This window comes from Tachysurus fulvidraco, chromosome 4 (genome assembly GCF_022655615.1).
Source record: "Tachysurus fulvidraco isolate hzauxx_2018 chromosome 4, HZAU_PFXX_2.0, whole genome shotgun sequence".
NCBI classification, from domain to species: domain Eukaryota; kingdom Metazoa; phylum Chordata; class Actinopteri; order Siluriformes; family Bagridae; genus Tachysurus; species Tachysurus fulvidraco.
In genome coordinates this window covers 1166578-1179077 of record NC_062521.1, presented here as the reverse complement: position 1 = coordinate 1179077, position 12500 = coordinate 1166578, and the positions used below count along the sequence as shown (strand labels likewise).

The 12500-nt window shown below is 44.6% G+C and overlaps 1 protein-coding gene and 1 long non-coding RNA gene across 4 annotated transcripts in view; one reads left to right on the top strand and one right to left on the bottom strand.

The window, feature by feature from the left end:
* Positions 1 to 2436: 2436 nt before the first annotated feature.
* ppm1aa (protein phosphatase, Mg2+/Mn2+ dependent, 1Aa) overlaps positions 2437 to 12500 on the bottom strand; it is a 10577-nt gene continuing 513 nt past the window's right edge. Inside the window, exons 2-8 of one of the 3 annotated variants that reach the window (XM_047812476.1) lie at positions 11319 to 11585; positions 10902 to 11195; positions 10318 to 10596; positions 10089 to 10206; positions 9822 to 9933; positions 9188 to 9245; positions 2437 to 2505 (exon numbers count right to left, since the gene is read on the bottom strand). In XM_047812476.1, coding sequence (XP_047668432.1) covers positions 2470 to 2505; positions 9188 to 9245; positions 9822 to 9933; positions 10089 to 10206; positions 10318 to 10596; positions 10902 to 11195; positions 11319 to 11576 — 1155 coding nt within the window. In that variant the 5' untranslated portion in view covers positions 11577 to 11585 and the 3' untranslated portion in view covers positions 2437 to 2469. Of the gene's footprint in view, positions 2506 to 5947; positions 8672 to 9187; positions 9246 to 9821; positions 9934 to 10088; positions 10207 to 10317; positions 10597 to 10901; positions 11196 to 11318; positions 11586 to 12500 lie in introns of those variants that run through there. The other 2 variants (XM_027167588.2, XM_027167573.2) reach the window with 2 other exon arrangements.
* Positions 11890 to 12500, top strand: part of LOC125141046 — a 1173-nt gene continuing 562 nt past the window's right edge. Inside the window, exons 1-2 of the long non-coding RNA XR_007140406.1 lie at positions 11890 to 12141; positions 12252 to 12500. The exon at positions 12252 to 12500 is cut by the window's right edge and continues 562 nt beyond it. This is a non-coding gene — a long non-coding RNA (uncharacterized LOC125141046). The remainder of the gene's footprint in view (positions 12142 to 12251) is intronic.

The window sequence follows — 12500 nt, the reverse complement described above, 5'->3', positions numbered from 1 at the left end:
TCCAAAAAGTGTGGTCCAAACTCTCTCTCTCTCTCTCTCTCTCTCTCTCTCTCACCTTGTGTTCCCTTCTCTCTCTCTCTCTCTCTCTCTCTCTCTCTCTCTCTCTCTCTCTCTCTCTCTCTCTCTCAGCAGAAAGTTCTCGATCACTTGGGAAATAAAAAATGAAATGTGAGATCTTGGTTCTCCACAGAAGAGGGTGGAAAAAAACCCACTGAATCTTAAACAAGAATTCTGATGAGAGAAAGTGTGTGTTTGTGTATGTGTGTGCATGTCTGTGTTTGTGTGTACACGTGTGTTTGTTTGTGTGTGTGTGTGTTCTGAGGGAGGAATGTAACAAATTTGTGTTCTCACTGCAAAATCCTGAACAATCTTTTTTAGCTCTGAATGTTTTACTGCTCAATTTACATCAAACTCCGTCAACTAATAAAGTAAAACAGAGCAAACTGATAATAACCTGATCGACTGAAAGTCTGAATCTGTTTTGTTAAGAAGTGTTCGTTAAAACACAATCTGTTTTTAAACTGCAAGAATCAGCTGAGGATTTGGATTCTGCTGCACAAACTCTGCAGTTCTGCTGAAGTGGGATTTACGCCCCCATTCCCCACCTTCTAGGGTCGATGATGGTGGTGAATAAAGTTGAATAAAGTTTAGAGTTTAACTGGTAAGAGAAGGTTTTGTGTGCTTGTGTGTAAAGTAAAAGAGGATTTGTTGTAGAAATATTCAGAAGAGGGGGACACGGTGGCTTAGTGGTTAGCACGTTCGCCTCACACCTCCAGGGTCGGGGGTTCGATTCCCACCTCCGCCTTGTGTGTGTGGAGTTTACATGTTCTCCCCGTGCCTCGGGGGTTTCCTCCGGGTACTCCGGTTTCCTCCCCCGGTCCAAAGACATGCATGGTAGGTTGATTGGCATCTCTGGAAAATTGTCCATAGTGTGTGTGTGTGTGTGTGTGTGTGTGTGTGTGAGAGAGAGGTGTAGTTTGTATACACAGGTTTAAATCCCTTTTCCACACAGACCTCGTACACATGTTGCACTCCTGTGTGGCTTCTGGTGACAAATCACACTATAAATGACTCCATTTAACATCTCAAATTCATCTGTTGTTTAGATGCACATAATGTATGAGAATGTAAATCTCACTAGGAACGTTGTAAGATTTTGTAGAGATCTGAGAGGAAACCGAGAGGTCAATTAAATCCAGGAGGACGCCGTCAATGCGGTCACGTGATTTAATTAGGCTCAAGTTAAACTGCATTACTGAACTAAAGTGTTTGCTTCTAACAGCAGAAAGTTTCTCTTTAAAGCTGAAGCTGATGAAGGAGAGTGTGAGGAGAGAGGAGGAGGATGATGAAGAGGATGATGAGCTTCACTTCGAGGAAACGTGTGAGTCACGTGACTGAATTTCAGTCAGCACAAACACTGCAGTGAGTAGATGTGATTATTGAGGTTGGACGTTCAGCAGCAGTAAACCGCACTACTGAGAACTGAACACCTAGTGGCGCTTGTGCAGTGGAGTGTCATGTTGGAGCAGGTGAACACGTGACAAGGTTCTAACACCGACACTGTTCAGGTGTGTGTTTGCGCTGGGGGATTCGGGTCTGTCCTGATCCACCCCGAAAGATAAAAAAAAAAGTATTTAATGGAGAAAGAATATCACTTTATTCAGATTCTCAATGAGCACCGTCTCGTTGTATAATAATAATAATAATAATAATAATAATAAAAAATGGCATTTAAAGAGACCTGCTTTAAACTGGAGTTCCATAATATACAGTACAGTATCTCTGAGCACCACGTGGTAGTGTGTGTGTGTGTGTGTGTGTGTGTGTGTGTGTGTGTGTGTGTGTGTGTGTGTGTGTGTGTGTGTGAGAGAGAGAGAGAGAGAGAGAGAGATAGATAGATAGATAGATCTCCCTATTGACAAGCCTTAATCTTTAGGATTAATGTTGGACTCTCTCTCTATATATATATAAAAACTCCAGGTTCCTTCCTGTTGTACCTCTGAGTTGAGATGAATTCAGCATTAGCCTTGTAGCTTAGCAGTGATTTTAGCTATGGCTAGTGTTAAGTAATGAATGAATAATTATGTCATTCTATGTTGTGATCATAATCCTAATACTGGTCCCACGAGTCAGAATCGACTTTCGATTGCAGACACTGAGTTGCGTTTAAATCAAGAATTAGCCAGGAATGATCTTCCTCTTACTGGACCTCCTCATCCTCATCCAGGTCACACAATGTTCATGCATCGTTAACTACTACTACTACTACTACTACTAATAATAATTACCAGTGACTAGTAAATGGTTCTACAGCAACACTGTGCTGAGTTTTAAACACTGGAGTCTGGTCTGTTAACTGGAATTTTTACGATAGAAAGGAAACTATCAGTTTGTTTAAAAGTGAATCGTTATCATTAACACACAAACACACAAAACACTCCACTGCCTCTGAGTTTCCTCACTTCTGCTTTAACTGAATCCCCGGAAGAAAAGGATATCTGGGTCCTAGAGTAGGAGAGAGAGACACAATTAATCTGACTGAATGAAAAGAGGGATGAAAGATTAACACTGAAATACACATTTAAATGAAGTGACAGGGAAAAGAACTGTATCAGAGGAGAGAGAGACACAGAGAGAGAAAGAGAGAGAGAGAGAGAGAAAGACAGATAGATAGAGAGAGAGATAAGAGAGAGAGAGACAGAGGGAGACAAGGAGAGAGAGCGAGACAGAGAGAAAGAGAGAGTCAGAGAGAGATACAGTCAGAGAGAGAGAGAGAGACAGACAGACAGTCAGATAGTGAGACACACAGAGTCAGAGAGACACACACAGTCAGAGAGAGAGAGACACAGTCAGAGAGAGAGAGGCACACACAGTCAGAGAGAGAGAGACACACACAGTCAGAGAGGGAGAGAGAGAGGGGGAGAGAGAGACACGCAGTCAGAGAGAGAAAGACAAAGAGAGACACAGTCAGAGAGAGAGAGACAGACATACACACACAGTCAGAGAGAGAGACACACACACAGTCAGAGAGAGAGAGAGACAGAGAGACACACAAACACAGTCAGAGAGAGACACTCACAGTCAGAGAGAGAGAGAGACACACACACACACAGTCAGAGAGAGAGAGAGACAGAGACCGAAAGAGACACACACACACACACACACACACACACACACACACACACACACACACACACACACACACACACAGTCAGAGACACAGAGAGAGAGACACACACACACATACACACACACACAATCAGTCAGAGAGACAGAGACAGACACAGAGAGAGAGAGAGAGAGAGAGACACACACACACACACACAGTCAGAAACAAAGAGAAAGGGAGAGAGACACACACAGTCAGTCAGAGAGAGACAGACACAGAGAGAGAGAGAGAGAGAGAGAGAGAGAGAGAGACACACACACACACGCAGTCAGAAACACAGAGAGAGAGAGAGAGAGAGAGAGAGAGAGAGAGAGAGAGAGACACGCAGTCAGAAACAGAGAGAGATTTGGAGAGAAACCAGAAAACTCCATAGTCTGATGGTTTGTTTTTCTCTCCATATAACACACAAGCAGCATAAACACACAGCATGCTGTTACACTGCACTGTTACACACTCGTAAAAGTAAATGCAGTGGATCAGCTGAGTCGTGTTCAGTGTGTATGAAGCTGCTTCTGTTCACTACAGTAGTGTTAATGCTGGTGCTAATAAACAGTGAACTCTAATAGCTACCAGTCTGGCACTGTGTGTCTGTTGCTCCGTCTTCAGTAAACAGCTGCTGGTGGTGGTCAGAGAGTCGGTGGTCTTGCAGCTCTCATCTGGGATCTTTGCTCTGTGTGTGTGTGTGTGTGTGTGTGTGTGTGTGTGTGTGTGTGTGTGTGTGTGTGTGTGTGTGTGTGTGTGTGTGCGCTGGTGCAGTGTAAATCACACTCTTGAGAAAATCACTGACACTTCTGAATTTCCCCCAAAGTTTATTTTCAGTGTGAACTGATTAAACATGACAACAAAAACCAAAAGTTAGAACACGAGTGGGTCACAATGCGTTAGAGGAAAACGTTCCTGTGATTATTCTGTCCATCTTAAAAAAAAAGAAACAACAAAAAAAAAACAGATACAAATATACATCTACATTTCATAAAAAAAAAAAAGTATAGCTTATGAGTGAGTGGAGACCTGACCAACTGACCATGAGAAGCAGGAGAGTGTGAGGAAAAATAACAACCGTACATTTACAGCAACACACACACACACACACACACACACACACACACACACACACACACACACACACACACACACACACACACACACATTAAGGCTGAATGAAGCTGAAGTCAGGAGTTATGAGGACTTATACATCATGACACTCAGTGTAAATAACTTCACTTGCTTCAAACTCATCTTTCATTACATGTGGAATTTTTAAAACCTGTTTAAGAGAGCAGTACTGTGTGTGTGTGTGTGTGTATTCTTAACACACTTTAAAGCACTATTCCCACAAACACACACAGATGACGAGATTGATGAAACACTCTGATCTGAAATAATAACGACAGAAAGTGAGTAAAAGCTGGAAGAAGTGAAGGTGGTGGTTTAGAGGTGCAGGAGATCGGAGGTGCCATTACTTTTGCAGCGAGTAAAACAGAGCCGTTCCACAGACCTGCTCACTACAGAGTGATGTCATTATGATGCAGCTTTGTGACTTTGTGAGGTTTGGATTAATAGTTGATCAGATGATCACACAGCTGTTTCCTGAGTGCTTTATAGGGCAGTTTCATTAGGTGACATCATCGAGCTGAGACCGGAGTGTTTGTGTGAAGACGTTTACAGTTTGGGAGGAATGTAATGCTGCTGTCACTCTCACACCCAGGAGGAAACCTGCATCCTGAGGAGCTTCAGGTGTGATGTGGAGGACGTCAGGGTGTGGATTACATCCTGCTCACAGTCATACAGGAGCTTGTGTGATGTTTAAAAACAAAGAACACTAACACCCTTCACTGCTAAAATGTAGTATTTATATTAATGTTAATATCCACACACACACACACACACACACACATATATACACACATACACACACACACACATATTCACACACACATAGTCATGTACACACACATACACACACACACACACACACAGACATGTACACACATGCACATGCACACATACACACACACATACACATGCACACACATACACACACGCACCCACACACACACATATACATACGCACACACATGCACACACATATACACACGCACCCACACAGATACACACACACACACACACACACACACTGCCCTGCCTCCTTGTTTGATGGACAACTGAGTCTTTTTTTGTTTTTCTGTCCTCAAAACACCCTGAAGCTAAGACGCAGCTTTAAAGGCTGTAAGTAAATACGCCGTGTTGTAGTTATTATCACCTCCAAACAAACAAACAAACAAACAAACAAACAGAAGTGCAGATGATAAACCTGTACTGCTGAAATACTGACATTTAGTGTAGTTTTTGTCCTTTGTGTGTTGAAAGAGTGCTTTGAGTGTGTTATAAGCACTGACAGGATATTTAAATCACGAGACTGTTTCCTTTTATAGTCGTCACGTGACAGACAGACTAGCGGAGGAGGTGGACAGACAGACGGACAGGGCAGACAGACAGAAGGAGAGACAGACAGACAGACAGAGAGACAGGGGCAGACAGACAGGGGCAGACAGAAAGCGGGACAGACAGACAGACGGAGAGGCAGACAGAAAGCGGGACAGACAGACGGACCTGCTCTCTTTTTGTTTCTGAGGTTTTTCTGTCAGATTATTCCACGACCCCTCGGCAGTTCAGATGGTTTAGATTCATCATCTGTTGTTAGATTGTCACTTGTGGTAAATGAAGCTTCGTTAGTGCTGGAAAACAATCTGATGAACAAACGCTGAAAATAAAAGCTGCATTTTTATAGAATCTGATTTATTATTGAATTTGGGCTCAGCAGGAGTGAGGATGAGCACAAACTAAACTATACAGACAACCCCTGTGTGTGTGTGTGTGTGTGTGTGTGTGTGTGTGTGTGTGTAGTGTGTGTGAGTGTGTGTGTGTGTTTCTCTCTGCATAAATGAAATCAGATTTTACACAAAGGTTTACAGCAAACTGCCTCAGGGGGAAAATCACTAACGAGTCCGTTAATGCGTCACACACGGCAGCTAACAGTGTTCAGACGTGTTCCCCGTTTAAACAAACAAACAAACACAACCTCCCAGAGTCTGAGGAACAGATACACACACACACACACACACACACACACACACACACACACACACACACACTCCCAAAGTGGAACAACAGAAAAATCTTTGTGTTTGTTCTCCGCTGGAAAAATAAAAAAAATATATAAACATGTTCAGAAAGGAGAATACGGCAAAATAGAGCAGCATGGAAAACACGCACACACACACACATACTCACACACATACTCACACACATACTCATACACACACACATTCACACACATACACACACACAGACCCAAACACACATAGACACACACACACACACACACACACACACACACACACACACACACACACACACAAGAAAGATGATGCTTTGGTTGAAGGAAGCTTGCAGTTGAATTTAGACACTCCAAGGCTGTGTTCCAATCCCTTTTTTTAATGTACCCTTGGTCACTTCCCCTGGAACCTCCGCTCCTCTGTGCCCCATCTGAAAGGAGCTCCAGGAGCAGAATTTCTACTTCATCTGTTACATAACGAGCTGTTTATTATTTATTCATGTTAATTAACACCATAAAGACTCTGAGCGGCGACGGGAGACGTCCTACACCTCCTTCGTGCTTCTGCTGGGTTTTGTTCACGGCTCCGTGGTCGTGTGTATGATTGTGGGTGTGGCTTATTTATGTCACACCATCAGTGTGATCGTCGTCGTCGTGGTCTTTACGCTGCAGTTTATTATGTAATTACAGGTTTATTACACAGTAATACACTGAGTCATGCCGAGCTGATCGTCACACACTTCGGGTACCACACTAAGGGGAAGGGAACAAGGGCACCGACATGAGATTGGAACACAGCAGAGAGAAATTACACAATCTGTTCTAATAAAAAATACACAAACATTTCTGAGGAAAAAACGTAAAAGATCAACAATGAAACAGTGCTCTGTGGAACTGAAGGGAAATTAAACACACACACACACACACACACACACACACACACACACACACACACACACACACACACACGAGCGCACACACACATGCGCACAGACACACACGCACACACACACTCATGCACATACACATATACACACACACATACAGACACACGCGCACACACACAGACACACACACACACACATACAGACACACACACGCACACATACACATACAGACACATGCACACATACACACACACCCAAACAGACATGTACACACACATACAGACACACACACACACATACACGCAAACAGACACACATGCGCACAAACACACACACACATGTACACACACATACAGACACACACGCATATACATACACACACGCACACACGCATACACACACACGCATACACACACACTCTCTGAAGCAATGTGTCCTATGTGCCAATCAAGAAAAAACATCCAAAGAAAACAAATGGATCCTTAAAAAAAAAAGAAAAGTAAAAAGCTCTCTGCGCTGTAAGCCGTTATCGTTTACCCGTTTCATCAAAGGAGCAGGAAAAAAAAAAAAATCGGGCGTGTGCCGAGGATCGGTGACACGATACACCGCGATATTCAGGACACGCAGTGCGACTGAAGCAGATCATATAGAGACGAGGAGCGAAGAGTTTCCGAAACAACCAGAGCGACCGGAAGTAGAGACGAACGGCAGACCGCGTGAACGTGAGACTCCGGCAGAACGGGCCGCACTCCGGCGCCACCATCGGGTAAAACAACTCGACTGACAAATTTACAGTCAAACACTTAAAACCTTAAGCAGCCGCGTGCCGTCGTGTTTACTTTGTGGGAAGACGACTGATTTGTGTTAGATGGGGTGGTGGGTTTTGTGTGTGTTCTGTTGTTTCTGTCCAGAGTCTCAGGTTCCTCAGGTTCCTGTTCTAACATCGTGGCAGCGCCGAATATCGCCATGTAAAAGCCGGCGCCGGCACACGCCTGATGGAAATGTAGGGAATTAAGCTGAAGAGTGGACATTTCCTAGGACAAGGCAGATAGTGCATAAAGATTTCCTCTTTTTCTTTTTTTCTCTTTTTATAATGTTTAGTTTTTTTTTGTACATTTAATATCGAGCTGCATTTGATACGGACTTTTTTTTTTTTTTTTAACAATTGCACTTTAAAAACAAATATACAAACACACATCTTGATGTGAATCAAATTAATTACAGCCCCCCCTCCCCCGAACAAAAAACAAAAACAACAACAACAACAACAGGAAAAAATAAAAAGGAGGAATAAAATGTCCCGTTGTGAGTGTAGCTGAGTGTAAAGGGATGATTCCCTCGTTCCACCTCTTCGGCCGGCGTCCCATCGGTTCCACTGTGTGTGTGTGTGTGTGTGTGTGTGTGTGTGTGTGTGTGTGTGTGCATGAAGCTGGAGCGACGTGGGGAAGATGTGTGTGTTGTAAAACGCTACCACACGTCGTCGGCGGACGCAGAGTCCTTTGGTGAGAGAAGAGGAAAGAGAGCAGCTAGTGAGAGGCCACTCAGCTAAAAGTGTGTGTGTGTGTGTGTGTGTGTGTGTGTGTGTGTGTGTGTGTGTGTGTGTGTGTGTGTGGTCCCGTTCAGTTCTTAGCTACTGGACCAGAGAAATAACTAAACAACAGGGGATAAACCGCTGCATGCTGGAGGAACATCACCTCATCTTTGTTTGTTAAAAAAAACATCAAATAATGAGCTGTAACGTGTAAACATGTGTTACATTAATACATCAGATCCATATCAGGCTCACACACACACACACACACACACACACACACACACACACACACACACACACACACACAGAGAGACAATGATTCAGGTGTGTTAAACATAGAGTGTGTAAACATGTCTCAGTAAGAACATTTAAGTCAGGATGGTGTTATAACATGCTAATACACACACACACACACACACACACACACACACACACACACAAACACACACATACACAAACACACACATACACATACTCACTGTGTCCTCATTCCTGTAGGGGTTGAGTTTGTTATATACTGCTTCAATAACGCTTCGCCTAGAAACAGAAAAAAATCTGATAGTCACATTGTTCAATGTCTGATTTCAGAATGTTTTGTTTGTCTGTCTGTCTGTCTGTTTGTCTATCTGTCTCTCAGTCTGCCTGTCTGTCTGTCTGCCTGTCTGCCTACTTGTCTGTCTGCCTGTCTGTCTGTCATTCTGTCTGTCTGCCTGCCTGTCTGTCTGTCTGTCATTCTGTCTGCCTGTCATTCTGTCTGTCTGCCTGCCTGTCTGTCTGTCTGTCTGTCATTCTGTCTGCCTGCTTGTCTGTCTGCTTGTCTGTCTGTCTGCCTGCTTGTCTGTCTGCTTATCTGTCTGTCTGCCTGCTTGTCTGTCTGCCTGCTTGTCTGTCTGTCTGCCTGCCTGTCTGTCTGTCTCTTGAACAAGTCACATTAAATAAATCTAATGAATATTCATTATTACGCCAGTCTTCTGACATTCTGATCGGTTCATCGGGTCATTAGGAGGTGCTTTATTTCCCATAATTATCCACAACAGACCACTGGCTCCTGTCTTGTACTTCTCTGACCCAGAGCATTAATATTGGCACCCTAAAAAGTTCAGAGAGACTCACTTGCTGGCCAGCTCTCCTCCGGGCGGTAAGTTAGGGATGCTTTCTGATGTCAGCGTTCGCATCACGTGCACGAGGTCTGGTACTCCGTCATCGTTCTGCTTCTTCAGGATCTCTATACAGGAGGGAGGGGTGTGTGTGTGTGTGGGGGGTGTGTGTGTGTGTGGGGGGGGGGGTGGGGTGGGTGGGTGGGTGAGCGGTTAAGTGTGTGGTTTGGATGTGGTGTAAAATAAACTACGTCACAGCGGATCATCATGCTTTATTCCGTACCTTCTACTCGATTCTCCAGGTATTTGTCGAGTTCTGTTTCTCTCTTCACGGCTTCTGGCGAAACCTTCGGTGCGCCGCTGAAACACACCAACACCACACTCATGTTGTCTCTGCTTCCCTGCAATCATCACACAAAAAGGGGAGAAATCTTTAGAACAATCTTTTAAGCTGCTGTCACCCACGAGGTCTATAAGCTCCTCCTCCTTCTATGCAGCGCTTTTCTCCTCACCTTGTACAGACAGGTGTCGACAATCTCGTTACACACCCTCTCCAGGTCATCGGTGACCTGCAGTCTCGAGCGTACAAAGTCACACAGCTCCTCGTTGGTCATCACGTCCCAGATGCCGTCACAGGCCAGAACGATGAACTCGTCCTCAGCCTCGGAGCGCTCGATGGCGTAAATCTCGGGCTCGGGGGAAACGAGCTGCTCCGTGGGGCCTTTCCCACTCACGCACTTGTAGTCAAAATCTCCCAAAGCTCTGGACACGGCGAGAGAGCCGTTCACACGCTGCACAGAGAAGTAAAGAAACAAAATATTCACTTATTATTTAAGAGAAAGATCTTCACCACCTCATGATTTACTCATATTGTCATTTTATTTACTGATTAAACTCAGAGTGCTGGGACTGAGGGACGTAAAAGTAGGAGACGAGTCGTTACGAAGAGCTTGACTTTTCCTGCTAGGTTAATAAATATTATAAAAACGATCAGTTCTTTACTGAATCTGCATCTTAAACCCAAACTAACTTCCATAAATAATCCAGATTAAGACTCGTAGTGACAGTCATGTTTTATTTAACAGCGTGTGCTCACCTGGATCATGACGGAACCTCCTGCGTTCTGGATGCGCTGTTTCTCTAGTGGGTTGCTGGGTTTGTGGTCCTGTGTGGAGAAGTGCACGGCGCCGGCGCGGCTCAGCAGCCCTCGGGAGTCTCCGCAGTTGATTAAGAAGATGCGTCGCGGTGAGATCATGGCTCCCACCGCCGTCGAGCCGCTCCGGTTCCTTTCAGACATTTCCCGCATGTGTTCGTCGATCTGCAGGAAGCCGGTCCTGATCCCTGACGTCACGTGCTCCACGCTCGGCTCCTCCGCTCCTCCACCACTGCCCTGAAATGCCAGAGGGAACACACTCCTGCTAATCCCCACTCAGTGTCTGATTTACAAAATGTACACTCTGGTCCTCCTGTCTGCGTGCGTGTGTGTACGTGCGTGCATGCGCGCGTGTCTTACCTGGAAGTCGGGGTTGCTGGTAATGTGCTCAAGCAGGTGTTCGCAGCAGTAGCGGGCGACCTGCGATCCGGCGTGGCCGTCGTACACGGCGAAGAAGGACCAGGGCTCGAGGCCATGCGGGAGGCCGATGACAGCTGTGTGAGCGTCCTCCATCTCCACACGCCAGCCCTGCATGCTGCTCACGCCATAGCGTAGCCCGTTCCCCTCACCGTGAACGTTCTGCTTCTCCATCTTCGGCTTGTCCAGGAATGCACCCATCTCACAGACCTGAATCAAAACACACACACACAAATGAGCAGGGGTATCACCATCTCCAAATGATGTGTGCATGTACCCCATCCATCAATCACACTATCTATCTATCTATCTATCTATCTATCTATCTATCTATCTATCTATTTATGTATCAAATCCATACATTATTTTACACATCTGTCTGTCTGCATCACACCATCCTTCAAACTCTCCATCCATCACTTTATTCATCCGTCCATCTACAATCTTTGTTTATCTGTGTGATTTCTCTCCCTGTTCACCCGTCTACTTAGATATCGTCTCCATCAAACCCCCTCTATCTATCTATCTATCTATCTATCTATCTATCTATCTATCTATCTATCTATCTATCTTCATCATCATCATCTTCACCACACAGCTGGTAGTCCTTGCATGGTAGGGAGATTATCTCTGGTACAAACACTTATTCACTGCACTAAAAATAACAAGCTTTAGCCACGGTTTATTTTACACACACACACACACACACACACACACACACACACACACACACACACACAGAATGCGTGCTTGAGTTCCCTAAACTGTAAGTAATTGGAATTAGATGTGTTTTAAAAAACAACGTATCAAAAATAGACTAAAATACAATCACGTGATGAGGATTTATAATTTTAACTTGTATTGTTTTTATTCCAGTTTGACTGAAACGAGCGCATTACGTAATGACGTGTGGTTTATTTTTCTCCCACCCGCATTCCGACGAGTACCACCTTCTCAGCCGGGATTGGTCAAAAGAGCCCCGCCTCCTACGTCTGATTGGCTAATCATCTGTACGTGCAAGTAGGTGAGACTTCTAAGCCAATCCTAGCCGAGGGGGCGGGATTTGTACCAATACGGGTGAGAAAAGGGTTGACGTGAAGATTGTAAAGTGTCAAAATTGGATGG